This window comes from Canis lupus, chromosome 22 (assembly GCF_011100685.1).
Source record: "Canis lupus familiaris isolate Mischka breed German Shepherd chromosome 22, alternate assembly UU_Cfam_GSD_1.0, whole genome shotgun sequence".
Lineage (NCBI taxonomy): Eukaryota > Metazoa > Chordata > Mammalia > Carnivora > Canidae > Canis > Canis lupus.
In genome coordinates, this window is record NC_049243.1 from 49,879,988 (window position 1) to 49,896,171 (window position 16,184).

The 16,184-nt window shown below is 40.7% G+C and overlaps 1 protein-coding gene across 9 annotated transcripts in view; it reads left to right on the top strand.

Moving 5' to 3' along the window:
• Positions 1-16,184, top strand: part of CLYBL (citramalyl-CoA lyase) — a 298,522-nt gene that overhangs the window by 107,916 nt on the left and 174,422 nt on the right. Inside the window, exon 1 of one of the 9 annotated variants that reach the window (XM_038569956.1) lies at positions 1,676-1,745. The exons of 7 other annotated variants lie outside the window; for them this stretch is intronic. In XM_038569956.1, the coding sequence (XP_038425884.1) occupies positions 1,732-1,745 (14 nt within the window). In that variant the 5' untranslated portion in view covers positions 1,676-1,731. Of the gene's footprint in view, positions 1-1,675; positions 1,746-3,626; positions 3,712-16,184 lie in introns of those variants that run through there. One more of the 9 variants, XM_038569954.1, reaches the window with a different exon arrangement.

Consider the following 16,184-nt stretch of genomic DNA (forward strand, 5'->3'; position numbering starts at 1 on the left):
TTATAAAGTGTCATGGAAATTAAACTTTCCCTTTTAGCAAGGGTAAGAAACAGAGGTGGCAAGGTTTAATTGGAGAGTTACAGTTTGGGTAGTTAAGTTTACCGCACATAATGATGGTAACAGGTTTCAGTGATCTTTTTTTTTTTTTTTTATGACAGATGTACCAACATTTAATTGTTTTTCATCAAGGGTGGAGAGAAAAGACACTTCTGTAGATTTTTCAATTCTCCTATGTGTCACTTAGCTGTCCTCACCATTGTCTAAGCTCCTTTCTCTCATCCTTTTTGCTGCAATGAGTTGTGTCATTCCCTCATGATCAGCACTTTTGTTGTCTTTGTTTTTTGCTGTACCTCAGAAGTCCATCTTTTCTTTCATCTCCTTCCCATTCATGCATGAGGGAACAGTTGTGCCCTGTTGTGGGGATGTTCCGCTGGGTTTCAAACAGTAGGGTTTCTTTTTATTCTCTTCTAAGTAGTACAATGGGGCTGAATGTCTGTTGCAGAATGCACACACTAATATGCCAGGTTATTTGGTTTCTAAGAAGTCAATAAAAATACTACATTTAGTCTCAGCCTTTGGCTTGCTTTTTCCCTGTTTGCCTTTCATGTCTTCGGTTATAAATCTGTTTGTTTGTTTCTGATTATGAAATATAATCTTCCATATTAAATCAAAGCATGGAATCAACAAACAGAAAAATGTTCCTGTCGGTGGAGTATTTTCACACTAGCAGATTTGGCAGTCTGCGCCCTCCCTTGATAAGAGCCTTGAAACAGCCGCCAGAGCTAATTAATGGTAGCTAAACTCAGAGTGAAGGAAAAAAAGAGTGGATCACAAGTTGGTCTTGGCAGAACTTTCCAGTGTGAGAAAGTACCACATCTCTGCATTTAGAGGTTTGCAACTTTGGCTATTTTCCCTCCAAGTCACCTTGCTTGATTGTTGTTTTATGGGGGAGGTAAGTATGAGCATGAGTGTGTATACTGTTATAAACACAGACCCAAAGTCCATCCCAGCAGTAAAAGGCTAAAGACATAAAAAGCTAGAGATGTCTTAAGACACTTTGTTCTCATATTCAGGAACAATCTTCAAAATCCTCCTTAATGAGGTCATAAAAGAAAAAAATGGAACAAGTGTTCCTTGTGTATCTCACTAGGGCATGCCATCAGGGTCACTTGCCACCAGTATCCTATTTAAAAAGGGATTGGGGTAGTTCAATCAAGCATTGCATTAAGAGAGAGACTTTGATTAATTCCTTCTCTTTTCTTTTGTGCCACAGATAATTTCAGTAAATTTGTGATACTTTCTGCTTAGCCATTGCTGAGGCTTAAAGTTCTTGATGCGTCATGCTGAGTATTAGCATTTATCGGGCCTACTTGGCGATGGTGAAGAGGAGTGTATGCTCCAGACAGCTCTCTAATCTTTGACAAGCAGGGCTGGTCTTTAAACATGACCATTATCTGAGATCTTAGCGTAGGGAAGTTTCTACTCTCAGGTTGGTGGAAAGAAATCTTGGTAAAAGAAGGAAAAAGACTCAACAGTAAGGAAGATGGTGATTTATCACGGTTAACTTTTTTAAAGGTACTGGATCTGCCTCTTAACTCAGAAACGCACAGCTTGGGTAAGTTTCAGGGATGGCTCTCAAAGGAAACAAAAGCAAGAAAGGGACAAGTAAGTCCTACCACTGTGTGCTTTCACTGAGGCTGCTGTGGGGGGAGTTGCAGATTGGCCCCCGCGATGGTCAGGATCAGGTAGGAAATTGGATTCTATTGTCATTTGTTTTCTCTTATTTACCAACTTTGTTTGTTGAGAGGCCATCGGAGATATGAAGGGTCATTTAGCACTATGCTGCAGAAACCCAGGGTTGAATATTGTTAACTCTTTCGGTTGTTTTGACCTAGTAGCAAATTAGGGTATATTTCAAGCACTTAGTTAAAAAAAACTCAAGCACATACCTATTGTATTTTTTATAAGCTGATTTCGAAAGGGTGTATCGTGTTTACTTTATTGCAAATGCAAGGTCTGTTAGGTGTCTGTATATTTAGGTGTCATTGAAAAGTTGGATTTGGGTTCTGATGGACTGGAACGGCTCCCAGGGGCCATTGTGATGGTGTGTAAATCCCTTTTTGTTTGTGGGTTTACTCACTGGACGCACTAGATCGGCTCTCTTAGGGCTGCTGCTTTCTGTTCTGATAATTCAGTCACCGCACATGCGCATGAAGGCAACAGGTTAATAGTTTTAAGAAGATAGTTTTAGATGTGTGTGCAGATAGAATCTCTTTGCTTCCAGTTAAAACATTTGTTTTCAGCTAAAGTGAGGTAGTTGTATTTATTTTCATGAATTCATACATCAGATGTGTTTTTATTAAGGCAAGTTAAGGCAAGATTTTAGAATTAATTTTAAAGTACATCTTATGACAATTACTACTGTCCTGCTAAAGATTTAATAGCCAATCATAAGAGTTTTTTAAATTATTAGTTTAAAATGAATAAGATATTAGATTTCTCATAGATTCTCTTTTGGTATTGTTTCCAGATTAAACACCAAAGCTGAACTTATTCATTCATTCATCGAATACTAATTATTAAACTCCTACTTTATGCTAGGCTCATAGAATTACAGCAGCATTGTTATCATTGTCAATATAATTGGTTTTTAACTCATTTCTACAGTGATTATTATAAATTGTGGAAACCTCTAAGTATTTAGTTTTTGATAATCAGCTTTAACTGTGGGAGTGAACATGTTCTCTGTGAAGCATGTCTGTGAATAGATTACTCAGGCCTGACCATAGTTCTTGGAATACTAACCAAAGTTGCATGCTTGATAGATGTTTTCTTTTTGTCTCTTTCAAAAAAAAAATTTTAAAGTTTATTTATTTCATTATGTAATCTCTACACCCAGTGTGGGGCTTGAACTCACAACCCTGAGATCAAGAGTTGTGTGCTCTCCTGACTGAACTAGCCAAGTGCTCAAGTAGATTTTTTCATATTTGAAACTGTAAAGAGCCATGGAGGCAGAGTAGTGTCATGAAAAAGATAAAGGCTGTCACTTACTTTTTTTTATCTGAAAGGGAAAAGCCACTAAGTCAAGACAGTGTGAGAATAAGTTCTCCGATTGTGGTGAAGGAACCAACACAGGGCTTTGCTCACAGTGACTCCTCTGTGAGTGCCCCACCCCCTGCTTATTCCCAAGAAATAGGTATCTACAGGGCATCCAGTGTTTGCAGTCTGATTCCCATCATGCATGTTGAGGGTCAGAAAGTTACTTAGTCATGCTTTCTCTGTGCCACCAAAAATGGTGTGAAGATGTCCATTTGGAACCTCACACTGTAGAAAATCCTCAAAGACTCAGGTTCAGGGAATACCTGCTTCATTTGCTTTATATGAAACACAATTGCATACATTTTGGTATTCCCTACAATGGAAATACTCTAAATGCTGCTTTTTTACACAAAATCAGCATGATAATTGCTGAGAAGAAAGAAGTCACAGCCTTTACTTTCTCAACAAAATCAAGCCTTCCACCACATTTCTTCCAGGGTTGCAGGTTCTTTTTTGGATAAAGGTCTCACAGGGCAGACTGTCTTCTCATATAATCGGAGGACTATGATCCTCTGGACTCCTCATCTTCAGAAACCAAGTGGGAAAAAAATTGATGAACACAAGCACGTTTCAGCCTCCTTCAGACCTCCTTATGGTCAAATCTGGGATCCAGTAAGTAGCAAAAATAGGTCACCTAGCAAATGAGCTATTTCCTTTGAAACATAATGCAAGTGAGAGATCTGGGCTTAAACATAGACCTAGTTCTCTCTCCCATAGCTAATGTATAATAAATACAAACTGAAGAAAATTATCCTTTTAACCTTATGATAGATATCACAGGGAATGATACCATTGCCTTTATTTACAGAGGATATTAGGATTGATATTGCAGGTTCCATTATACTGCTTTTCATGTGTTTTATGATGAGAATTCCTCAAAATCCATTCAGTATAAATTGGAACCTTCTCAATACTTAATTAAAACCTAGAAGCTTGAGGATCCCTGGGTCCCCCAGCGGTTTGGCGCCTGCCTTTGGCCCAGGGCACAATCTTGGAGTCCTGGGATTGAGTCCTGTGTTGGGCTCCTGACATGGAGCCTGCTTCTCCCTCTGCCTGTGTCTCTGCTTCTCTCTCTCTCTCTCTATGTCTATCATGAATAAATTAATAAAATCTTAAAAAAAAAACTTAGCTTTTTTGAGATATTCAAGACAGTTGTTTGTTCTGCTTTGGAATGCTGAAAACTTTCTGCATAAATAGTGCTTTGCTATTAGAGCTAGAAAAAAGCATAATGACAAGGACCATCTCATTGTTTTCTTCTTGTAGATCAAGTTGAAGGACTGTATTACGTGTTCTCACTCATTAATAATTGGAAACAAGTAGCACTGAAAAGAATGATTCAAAAAAAACTTTTTTTAAAGATTTTATTTATTTATTTATTCACAAGAGACGGGGAGAGAGAGAGAGAGAGAGAGAAAGAGGCATAGGCAGAGGGAGAAGCAGACTCCATGCAGGGAGCCTGACATGGGACTTGATCCCGGGTCTCCAGGATCAGGCCCTGGGCTGAAGGCGGCACTAAACTGCTGAGCCACCCGGGCTGCCCGAAAAAAATGATTCATACTGATTTTTCTTGTCTTTTCAAAATGTGAACCCTAGATGAGAGAGTGTGTTTTTGTGTGCTGTCAGTATGCCTTATATATTGCTGGTGACCAGCAAATGTACTCAGTCATTTATATGAAGATAATATATGTGTGATCTTAGCCAAAAGGCCCTCCACTTATATGTCAATTGCTAAGCCTGTCTTTAATGGCCTTTTAGATTGGACTCCTTTTTTTGTTTTGTTTTTTAAAGATTTTTATTTATTCATTCATGAGGGACACACAGAAAAAGGCAGAGACATAGGCAGAAGCAGGCTCCATGCAGGGGCCCCGATGTGGGACTCGATCCTGAGACTCCAGGATCATGCCCTGGGCTGAAGGCAGGTGCTAAACTGCTAAGCCACCCATGCATCCCTAGATTGGACTCCTTTTTCAGCCATCTGCTTGAACCAATTATGCTTTAAGGAAAAGACACAGGAAGTGTCTTTGATTGATGTTACTTACTGTAAATGTGTCTCTGAAGCACAGTTTCATCTGGTCAGTAAGATGTCTGCCTTTGGATACATGGGTCTGTTTTGACTGAATATCCTCAGAGTTTGATGAGCTCTTGAAATGTGCATAAATAGGATAGGAAAGAGAAACCATGAAGATACATCGCCAGCCCTTCCCTCCCCTCCAGAGGGAACCAAAGAAAAGTGCAGATGGCCATTGGCCCATGGACTAGACACTCCAAAGTCATTGAACTATTCTTTTTATTTCTGTCGGTTAACAACATATAATTTTCTTCTGTTTACAAAAGTTTACAAAAAAGGAGAAAGAAGAGCACTGCATCCTGGACCACTGTCAGCTTGTACTTGAGTGTTTTGCATGTATGACTGTCTCGACCCCTAGATGCCACTGCACCCCACTCCCTGCGCCAATCAGTGCTTTGTTACTATTGTCAGTGTTGTTGCCAGACCAGCCCCTGGCTGGACAGTGGCAGGGCCTGGAGTGCTATCTTTCTGGGAGCCTGTCACCATAGCTGTGGATCTCAAGCTACACCAGCAGGTATTCAAGAAACTGACCTCCTAGTTGGGCAGTGAAGGTGTCACATTCCTGCTTTAATGTGTTCCATCCAGTATCTGGGTCTACCTCTTGCAGTTTGACTAATGTATGTAGTAGAACTGGTCTGCATCAGTCTGCAGGTGCATGGACAGTGTGGCAGGCCTGGTGGCAAGCAGGAGGCACAGCAAATGGGCCCTATGGGGGCAGCCCCAGCACCAGCCAAGTCTGCACAGAGAGCAGTTGGCTACATCACTGATCTCTTTGTTAGTTAGGATCAAGGATTGTCACTTGAAGCACTTGCCCCTTTGTCTTTCCTCAGTACAGGCCATACTAGGTTGAAGAGGAGGGGCAAAGTGGTTCTCTACCCATGCAGGGATGGGTGGGACTGGGGGACAGGGCAGCTTCTGAGCAGTAGTTTGTAGAAGGAATGGCGACACATGGGCCCCAGAGCCCAGGGAGCAGCAGAGCAGCCCAAGATGATTCTGTAGGGAAGCCAAGGTACAAAGGCTACAGCCTGGAGTCTCAGTGGAGAAGACCATGGAACCCATAACTAGGAGCCTGAGAGAGGACCCCTCCCCCAGGAGCCCCAGAGCAAGCTCCTCTGGTCAGGGTTCAGGAAGGAGGGTCATGGATTTGTAGTACTTTGTTAGTATAGGCCAGATACTGGCAGGTTGCGCCATAATAAGAAAAATAAACAAGGATGAAAAGTTATGTGGATTAATACAGTCAAAATAGGGCTAGCAAAGCCTGCTTTAAAAGTTGAAGGTGAGGCAGCCCGGTGGCTCAGCGGTTTAGTGCCGCCTTCAGCCCAGGGCCTGATCCTGGAGACCCAGTATCAAGTCCCACGTCGGGTTCCCTGCATGGAGCCTGCTTCTCTCTCTGCCTGTGTCTCTGCCTCTGTGTGTGTGTGTGTGTGTGTGTCAGGAATAAATAAATAAAATCTTTTTAAAAATTATTTAAAAAAATAAAAGTTGAAGGTGACTTGGGGCACCTGGGTGGCTCAGTGGTTGAGCATCTGCCTTTGGCTCAGGTCATGATCCTGGAGTCCTGGGATGGGGAGCCTGCTTCTCTCTCTGCCTGCGTCTCTGCCTCTCTCTGTGTCTCTCATGAGTAAATAAATAAAATCTTTTTTAAAAAGTTGGAGATGACTTTAATTTCTTAAATAAAAAGCCTAGCAGTGGACTGGCTTGCTTTCAAAAAAAGGATGCCGGGGAGGGGAGGAGAATGCCTCAAAGCATTGAAATAAAACTTACTGGTGATTCCACCAAAAGAATGGAAACATTCGCTGTTGATTAGGCTGATAGGTGATGGATTCAGATGGTGATACAAGGATTCAGACGCATGTAAAGATAGAGGTTATGAGGTGAGGGAGTGCTAGCAGGAGAGTGTGGATGCACATTTGTAATGCACAGGGTGTGGGGCGACATGGACAGTGGCAATACTGGGTGATGGAGGGGGTGCAGGGAGAAGAGAACGGAGAAATCTCCTGAGAAAAAAAGGTCTGTGCTGGCACTTCTAACTTCTTTGTTTTCTTGCTAAGGAGTAAACTGAATAACAGACTTCCCACAATGCGGTTTCACATTGCTTTAGCTTTTCAGGAACCAGTACTTCAGTTTTTTAGTGAGAACTGTCACTATGCTCCTCTGTTGGAGGCTATTGGGATGACATATTTTGAAGCACAGGAAGTGTAGGTACTCTTGCATGAATAGTACCAATGGCTATGCATTTTAACAGTATATTCTGTTGGGGCTTCACTTTTATTAAGAGTATATAGTTGTTTCTTTTCTTTCTTTTTTCTTTGTTCTGTATATAATATATAAAAACTCCCATCTTCCAGACCACATTGTTTTAAGGATTTCAGCATTATGTGGCATTTTAAAGGTGTTATCTTCTTTTTTCTCTTTTCAGAGAGAAATTGATTTCCTGTGTATTTTAAGCTATATCCACAGGAGGATTATGATAATGAGTCATTGTTTTGTAATTTTGCTATTTTAAGTGAGTTTAAAATAAAACCTGTGGCTAGTTCATGATCACTGGGAACATATCCATAAACCTTAGATGCTATAAATATGTTGAGAGCTTAAAAGTAGAGTTAAATATGAAAATAGAGTGTTGTAATAAAAAAGGTTTTCATTACCTTCACCCTTCCTATCAACAGGACAATTTTATATTTCACCCAAAGATATTTAAGAATACATCATCTTCCTCAGAAATCTCTTTTGAGTATGAGGCACCTGGTTGGCTCAGTTAGTGGAGTGTGCAACTCATGATCTCGAGGTTGTGTGTTTGAGTCCCACATTGGGTACAGAGATTACTTAAAAATAAAATCTTTAGGGGCACCTGGGTGGCTTAGTTGGTTAAGCATCTGCCTTTGGCTCAGTCATGATTACTGGGGTCCTGAGATAGAGCCCAATATTGGGCTCCCTGCTCAGCGGGGAGTCTGCTTCTCCCTCTACTTCTGCCCTCCCTCTACCTCTCTTTCTCAAATAAATAAATAAAATCTTTTTTAAAAAATAAAATCTTTTAAAAAAAGGAAAAAAAGAAATTTCCTGCCTATGTATCACTGTTTTCTATTTGAATGATTAACATATGCACATTAGTTAGTAGGCAAATAGTATAATTTTATTTGTTCTTCCAATTCTCTACAAATAATTATTATCACTGTCATACAGTTAAGGAAGGGAAATTTATACAAAGCTAATTTAAGATACTTGGTTTTCGCACCCATTTATTTACACATTTATAAATTTAATTATCATCTACTGTATGCCTGGTATAGTGCCAGGGTCAGCAACAAGGCTGCTTTCTAAAATCACAACTCCCTAAAATCATGGCTCTTGGGCAGCCCTGGTGGCGCAGCGGTTTAGCACCGCCTGCAGCCCAGGGTGTGATCCTGAAGACCTCGGATCGGGTCCCACGTTGGGCTCCCTGCACGGAGCTTCTCCCTCTGCCTGTGTCTCTGCCTCTCTCTCTCTCTGTGTCTCTCATGAATAAATAAATAAAATCTTTAAAAATAATAATAATAAAATAAAATAAAATCATGGCTCTTAAAATCAGTTCTTTATCTCTGTTTTCACCCCTCCAATATTCTCTTCTACCTTATCATTGTTATCAAAGCTTTGTGTTAATTTTTAAGATTTTGTAATCCCAGTGACGTGTAATATGCAGTAGGTATGGTCAGAGAAGAGAAATCTTTAAGAAATTTTAATTACGAGGTGTGGGGGGGATGACTCTAGCAGAGAAATGATCAGACTTGTCCATATAGAGATGGAGGGTTGCTCAGGCTGAACTGAGACCCTGTTGTGACTGAAACTCTTTCTACTTTATTGTTCAAATTACTGCCGTGACTTCCTTCCCTCTCCTCATTTGCCTATTCCTCTTGCTTTTTTATCTTCTGTGTTACCAGTGTACAACATAGTGGTGTTTAACTACTTCCTGAAAGCATTATTAGTCATCAGGAGCACTAGTTCGTTATGGATGTAGATAAATGGGTAGTCAGCCCATCAACTACGAGTTGGACTAATTTGGAAAATATGGTTCCTTCCCTCCAAAGAAACTGCTTATACTCCTTTGGACACTTCAGTAAAATAACTATGTGCATTTCCCCATTCATTATGAACAACTAGAATCAGGGTGTCCCGCTTGATGCTAGAACTGGAATTTAATTCACAATGGCAAAGAAGCTTTACCTAGAATGTCTGTCCACAGGAAAGGAGGGGGAAAGGCCTTACAACTTCCCTCTCCCTTTCCGTTTTTGGTGAGCCTTCGACTTTTCTTCCTTGTGATTATTATTGAGTAGAATGTAACCCCAAATCTTTCACCAGATGTTGCCTCACCATCTTAAAGGGAAGAAGAAAATTATAATGGATGTTTAGAATGTGCTCAACTTTTGTTTTGTTCAGAGCCAAACTGAATGAGGCAAAGAAGTTAAAATCTTTTCTTGTTCCATCTGAGTAAGCATGAAAACCTACAATCCTTAATCTTTTAAAAGAAAAATAACCCTCCTCTGTTTGTGGGATTTCTGATTCATTTCTTCCACCCTGCTCCCCTGTGCTGCATTTTTGTAGTCAAATTCTGTCTGGACTTTTGTGAGCCAATAACCTCCCTCCTCACCCCACTCCCCTCTCCTCCCCCACCTCTACCCTATGATCACACAAAGAGCAGGGAGCCCACAAAAGAGTGAGTTTCTGGGTTTTGTATTTAAAAGGAGGATGAAATTCTGGTAGACTTAGGAACACAAAACTGATTTGTTAAAACTTTACCAAAAAAGAAGTTTTTTGGCCTCAGGATACGGGGAATAAGGAAAGTGGGAGAAATTGAGGTTTTGTTTTTTTTTTAAATGCCACAAACAAGTGAATATAACATACTTTTTGTGATTCAACACTAAGTTGACTTTAGTGTAGCACAAGCTAGTTGGTGTGGTAGCAACTTCAAACCTCCAAAGTTAGCAAGTAATATAAAAAAAAAACGAGAATCCCATGGGAGGGCAGTGGGGAGCCCTGGAAACTTTGTATTTGTTGATATCTCTGAATAATAAACAGGGCTGGTGCATGGCTGCTGTTCAAAGCTGAGAACCTGAGTCTTAACCATTTTGCTCTGTTGCCATGATTGTGGTGAGGGCACTTCTCTGTAATTTGGGTCCTATGTCTGTGTACTCTGGGTCTCCACGGTGTTTATTTTTATTTTTTATTTTTATTTTTTCCACAGTGTTTAGGTTTGTCTTAGGCTAAACCCTTAAATAAGTATTCAAATTTTGCTCACTACTACAGGCCAAATTTTGCTCACTACTTATTTTTATACAGCTCTTGAACTGAGTTGGTTTTTCCAGATGCATGCTCTGATGAAGGGAACATATTTACCATTAACTCCCAATTAAGCAAAATGCTATTCCCCACCCCCCCACCCCCCCACCCCAGCCCCGCAAAGAAATTCTTCTCTTGGTTAGAACTATATTATCAAAAGTTGTACTCAATTTTATTTTGAGTTTCATCAGTTAAAAAAATATGGGAAATTTGTGTTCTCTCTTGTACAAGTCCTTGTATAATATCCCAGCATTTATCTCTCAGCTCACTATCTGAAATAGTTACTATCTAACCCTTTCAGACAACATTTGCTGAGCCTTCTTCTAGACTGTCCTACATAGAGACAATTTTGAAGGGGAGGGAGGAGGCATTCTTGCTATCATTCCTTGTTTGAATATCTGTTTTGATTTTTTTTTTTGAATAGTGAAGCTCTTCTGATCAATATATATGTCAGTTAATATGTTCTGGCTTGTGCACTGCCCTGAGAAAATGTATCAGTTGTTAATGTGGCACAGTATTGTCAGCAGCTGCCCGTTTGAAAATTTACAGTTACTGAATAAAATAAATTTAAAATTATTAAATAAAGTTACTGAAGTTTAGAAGTGCTCCCCTATATAAAATAGGTGACAATAAGAGTATCTATTTCATACAATTGTTGAAAGGATTAAGAGAACTGTAAATAAAGAACTCAATAGATGTTAGAAAGAACAAAGTCTACCATTGAGAATTTAGGTTTGGGGATCCCTGGGTGGCGCAGCGGTTTGGTGCCTGCCTTTGGCCCAGGGCGCGATCCTGGAGATCCGGGATCGAATCCCACGTCGGGCTCCCGGTGCATGGAGCCTGCTTCTCCCTCTGCCTGTGTCTCTGCCTCTCTCTCTCTCACTGTGTGCCTATCATGAATAAAAAATAAAAAAATAAAAAAAAATAAAAAAAATTAAAAAAAAAGAGATTTTAGGTTTGTTTGCCTTAGAATGAGTATGGCTACCTTGTATTTTAACATTTCGAATCTGTGTATTATCCCTTGTGCATTTGGAGTTACCTAGATAATGCTGCTTTGCTCCTAAGCTTCAGATAATACAAATCGTAATGGTTGTATCTCTTCAACATGATTCTGTTGGAAATACTTGTTTAAAACAAAATTATTAGTTAAGTCTAAGATAATTTTTTTTTAAGATTTTATTTATTTATTTATTCATGAAAGACTGAGAGACAGAGAGAGAGAGAGCGCCAGAGACAAAGGCAGAGGGAGAAGCAGGCTCCATGCACCGGGAGCCCGATGTGGGATTCGATCCCGGGTCTCCAGGATCGCGCCCTGGGCCAAAGGCAGGCGCTAAACCGCTGCGCCACCCAGGGATCCCAAGTCTAAGATAATTTTAAAGCATAAATGAATCCTATCAGAGAGCCAAAAGGGGAGGTTTTTTGATTCAGAAAATTTCAGGATATTGGATTGTCACTGTTCTGCTCACTGTAACAGAGGACAGGATCAGAAAAAGGACAGTTTTTTGGTGTTTTATATGGTTAGTGTTTACATCTGGGAATCTAGCACATGCACGAAGCCAACATATTAGTTAGAGATGGGCATGGCATTTGCAAAGAAAGAAAATCACTGGTGAGGGGCGCCTGGGTGGCTCAGTCAGCTGAGTGTCCAGCCTGACTCAGGTATGATCTTAGAGTTGTGGGATCAAGCCCCAGATGGAGGCCTGAGCTCATCAGAGTCGGCTTGTCCCTTTTCTTTCCCCTCTGCCCTTCCCGCCCTTGCACGTTCTCTGTCTCTCTCAAATAAATAAATATAAAAATCTTTTTAAAAATATGGATAGTGATTATATTTAAAAACAACAACACTGGTGATAATTGAGATGAAATCAGTGAGTTCACCTGTGCTCTTCCTCATCCTTTTGCACCCACAATGCACCTTTTGCCTCTGGAGTTTGCCCCCTTCCAACATTGTTACCACCTCTGAGAAGCCTTCTTTGAATGCCTCCTCCCACTCCTGGGCTTCTGGCCTCTGTTTGCCTTAGAGACCCCTTCTTGGGTCTGTCCCTCTACCTAGACTTCAACTTCCCAGACAGCTGATTCTCTCCTCATTGATATCCCCAGGGCTAGGCTTAGGTATCTAATGCCTATTTGTAGAATCATTGAAAGAAAAAAATTGCCTAACATTAAGATAAAATGAATGGCAAAACCCTTTGGATTTTCCTCTCTTTTTAGATGTAAGATTAATGTGCATAGGTAAACATGAAACATTATTTTAGAGCTGTTTAAAAATTCATAGGTATGCCAAAATTGGTATCTAGTTTGCCCAACTATTAAGTTCTGAAGACCCAGAGGGTTATATATTATAGAGGAGATATAACTTGACGTTTTTATTTTCTGCGCTGCTTACTCTTAGCATGGATGAGGGGTCCCAGTCCCATTGGTAGGTGTGTTTCCCAGATGTGGCAGAGTGCCTCTCACCATCTGTGTGTGTGTGTGGGGGGGGGGTGGGGGGGACAGCACACCTGTAAAAAATCCCAGGCAACACTCTGTTCCAGACCCCCATGTCTAACTCAAAGAGGTCAGAGAAGAGGAGGGGGAAATGCCTTCTTTTTAATAATAGTGGCTATTATTGATTGGACTTCCTGTGTGTGAGACATTTTATTTTATTTTTTAAAGATTTTATTTATTCATGAGAGACACAGAGAGAGAGAGGCAGAGACATAGGCAGAGGGAGAAGCAGGGTTCATGCAGGGAGCCTGATGTGGGACTCGATCCCAGGACTCCAGGATCACGCCCTGGGCCAAAGGCAGACACTCAACCACTGAGCCACCCAAGCGTCCCAATGTGAGACATTTTATCAGGTGTTCCCTGCATTCACTGATTTCTCACAGAAATCCCAACTCATAATATGAACCTAAGATTTAGGGAGACCAAGTAACACACTGAAGGTGTCACCAGATCCAGGTGTGCTGGATTCCAGAGCCCATGCCCTTAACTGCTCTGATTTCCTTACCACTCACCTCCTTTCCAGGGAAGTAGAAGAACAATTCAGAGATGGCAGGTCTGGGGACAAATGACCCTTTCTTTCTCCTCATAGCACAGACTAGCGGAGTCAGGTGGGCAAGTATCACTATCCTCTCTCCTTGAGCTCAAGAAAAACAACTCTGAGTATTAGAAGTTAGTTATGTCCTGGTCATTGTCCCCTTATTCTCTCATAACTCAGAGGAGAGTCATCACACACCCCTGGATGTGGGTAGACTGCAAGTTGCAGGTGAAAAGTGAGGCAAACTGCACGTATGACCTCCAACTTTTAGGAAAGGCTAGCTCCTGTGGACTTGAATTCTTCTAACCATTTTTGATGGGATTGTGCAGAAATACATGTGAGTTAAATCCATTGAGTACTACGTGCTAAAGTTCCAGGCAAGGAGAAATAAGCTGCATGGTAATTGAGAATGAATTTAAGGAAGAAAATTTTATTATTAATCAAGGACTTAATTGCCTCTGGGACATTTTAAATAAATGCCACGCCATACTTAAGGAGCAATATTCTGTAAGTGAGATGCAAAAATTCTTTAATTAAACCATCGTGGGTATTCCCTGATTGAAGTATCTGTCTTTATCTTCATAGTTAAGCCTTCATGATTCATGTAACAACTCAATCAGGGATTGAGTAAATTAAGGTCTCCTTGAAAGAATAGCTCAATTGCATAAAATTGATTGAAATTATTTCTGGGACAGTCTTCATTGTACTTATTTGTATTGACCAGAGCATATTTTTGGTGTATTTGCTATTTAGTAGTCTTATAGAGTAAGCTGTTTTTCAGCCTGCAAGGGACAGATTGTGGCTATTGCATAGTACAGCACAGGCAATTCTTAGACTTCATCTGAGCAATGGAACAAATATAATTGTTTAATGACCATGGAGAAACCCAATGATGATGACCATCAGTTAACCAGTAAAGAAGCCAGTAAGTCAATCAGTCAACAAACACGAGTGTGGCTACATGTAAGGCCTCATGCTAGATGCTGATAAACTTGAGTCAGTGTCCACGAGCCAAAGGGCCGAGTTCTTATTGCCAACTGAACAAAGCCAAAGACTCAGATTCAGAAACAGACTAAGGAGATTTGTGAGCTTTCTCATTGTACATGGAAAAAACAAAAAACATGAAAATGAGATATTCAAAATTTTTGACTTATGAGATTCCTCACTTTGAGTGGCAGAAGCCCTTGAATGGAGCTTGGTGAAGTCTTGTGAAAAGAAGAGTGGGGACCAGCGCCTGGGTTGGGGGTGGGGAATGAGCTGCCAGCACATCTGTCCTTGTCCCACTCTAAATTTTCCTTTAGTTGGACACTCAGCTACAATTCTCATTGTGCCATAAACAGAGGTCTTTGTGAGAATTCAAAAAGTATACAAGAGTGTACATCAGAGGCATTTAAAAAAGTTTGTAATGGTTTGTTTTGCCAAGCTTACACTGTGATTTCATTTAAATTTTTTTTCTTTTTTAGATTTTACTTATTTATTCATGAGAGACACAGAGAGAGGCAGAGACATAGGCAGAGGGAGAAGCAGGCTCCATGTAGGAGCTGGATGTGGGACTTGATCCCAGAACTCCAGGATCACATCCTGAGCCGAAGGCAGATGCTCAAGCACTGAGCCACCCTTACACTCCTTAATTCTTAAAAAGAGAAAAATTACTATCTGAAGCTACCAAAATCTTCAAACATATGATCACTTCTATTTATTTGTTTGTTTATTTAGTACAAGCCGAGGGAGGGGCAGAGGGAGAGGGAGAGAGACTCTAAAAAAAAAAAAAGGGATCCCTGGGTGGCGCAGCGGTTTGGCGCCTGCCTTTGGCCCAGGGCGCGATCCTGGAGACCCGGGATCGAATCCCACATCGGGCTCCTGGTGCATGGAGCCTGCTTCTCCCTCTGCCTGTGTCTCTGCCTCTCTCTCTTTCTCTCTGTGTGACTATCATAAATAAATAAAAATTTAAAAAAAAAAGAGACTCTCAATCAGACTCCGCACTGAGCATAGAGCCCAACGCGAGGCTTGATCTCACAATCCTCAGATCATGACCTGAGCCAAAATCGAGAATCAGATGCTCAAGTGACTGAGCCGCCCAGGGGCCCCTGATCACCTGTATTTTTAAATTTTTATAAAAGTTGAATTATCAGAAAATAACCTATATAATTAATCAAATAATGGTATTTTTTTAAAAAGATTTTATTATTTATTCATGAGAGACACAGGGAGAGAAAGAGGCAGAGACACAGGCAGAGGGAGAAGCAAGCTCCACACGGGAGCTGGACTTGGGACTCGATCCCAGGTCTGCAGGATCACGTCCTGGGCCAAAGGCAGTGCTAAACTGCTGAGCTACTGGGGCTGCCCCAAATAATGGTATTTTATAGAATGAGTTCATAACTGAAATTATTACCTTCTGTTATTTAGGGTTCTTGATATAAAACAACCGAGTCTTTTATTTTATTATTATTGTTTTTAAGATTTTATTTATTTATTCATGAGAGACACAAAGAGAGAGGCAGAGTCACAGGCAGAGGGAGAAGCAGGGTCTATGCAGGGAGCCCAATGTGGGACTTGATCTCAGGTCTCCAGGATCATGCCCTGGGCTGAAGGTGGCGCTAAACCGCTGAACCACCCAGTCTGCCCAACAACTGGGCCTTTTTTTTTTTTAATTTATTTATTTATAAAGATTTATTTTTATTTATT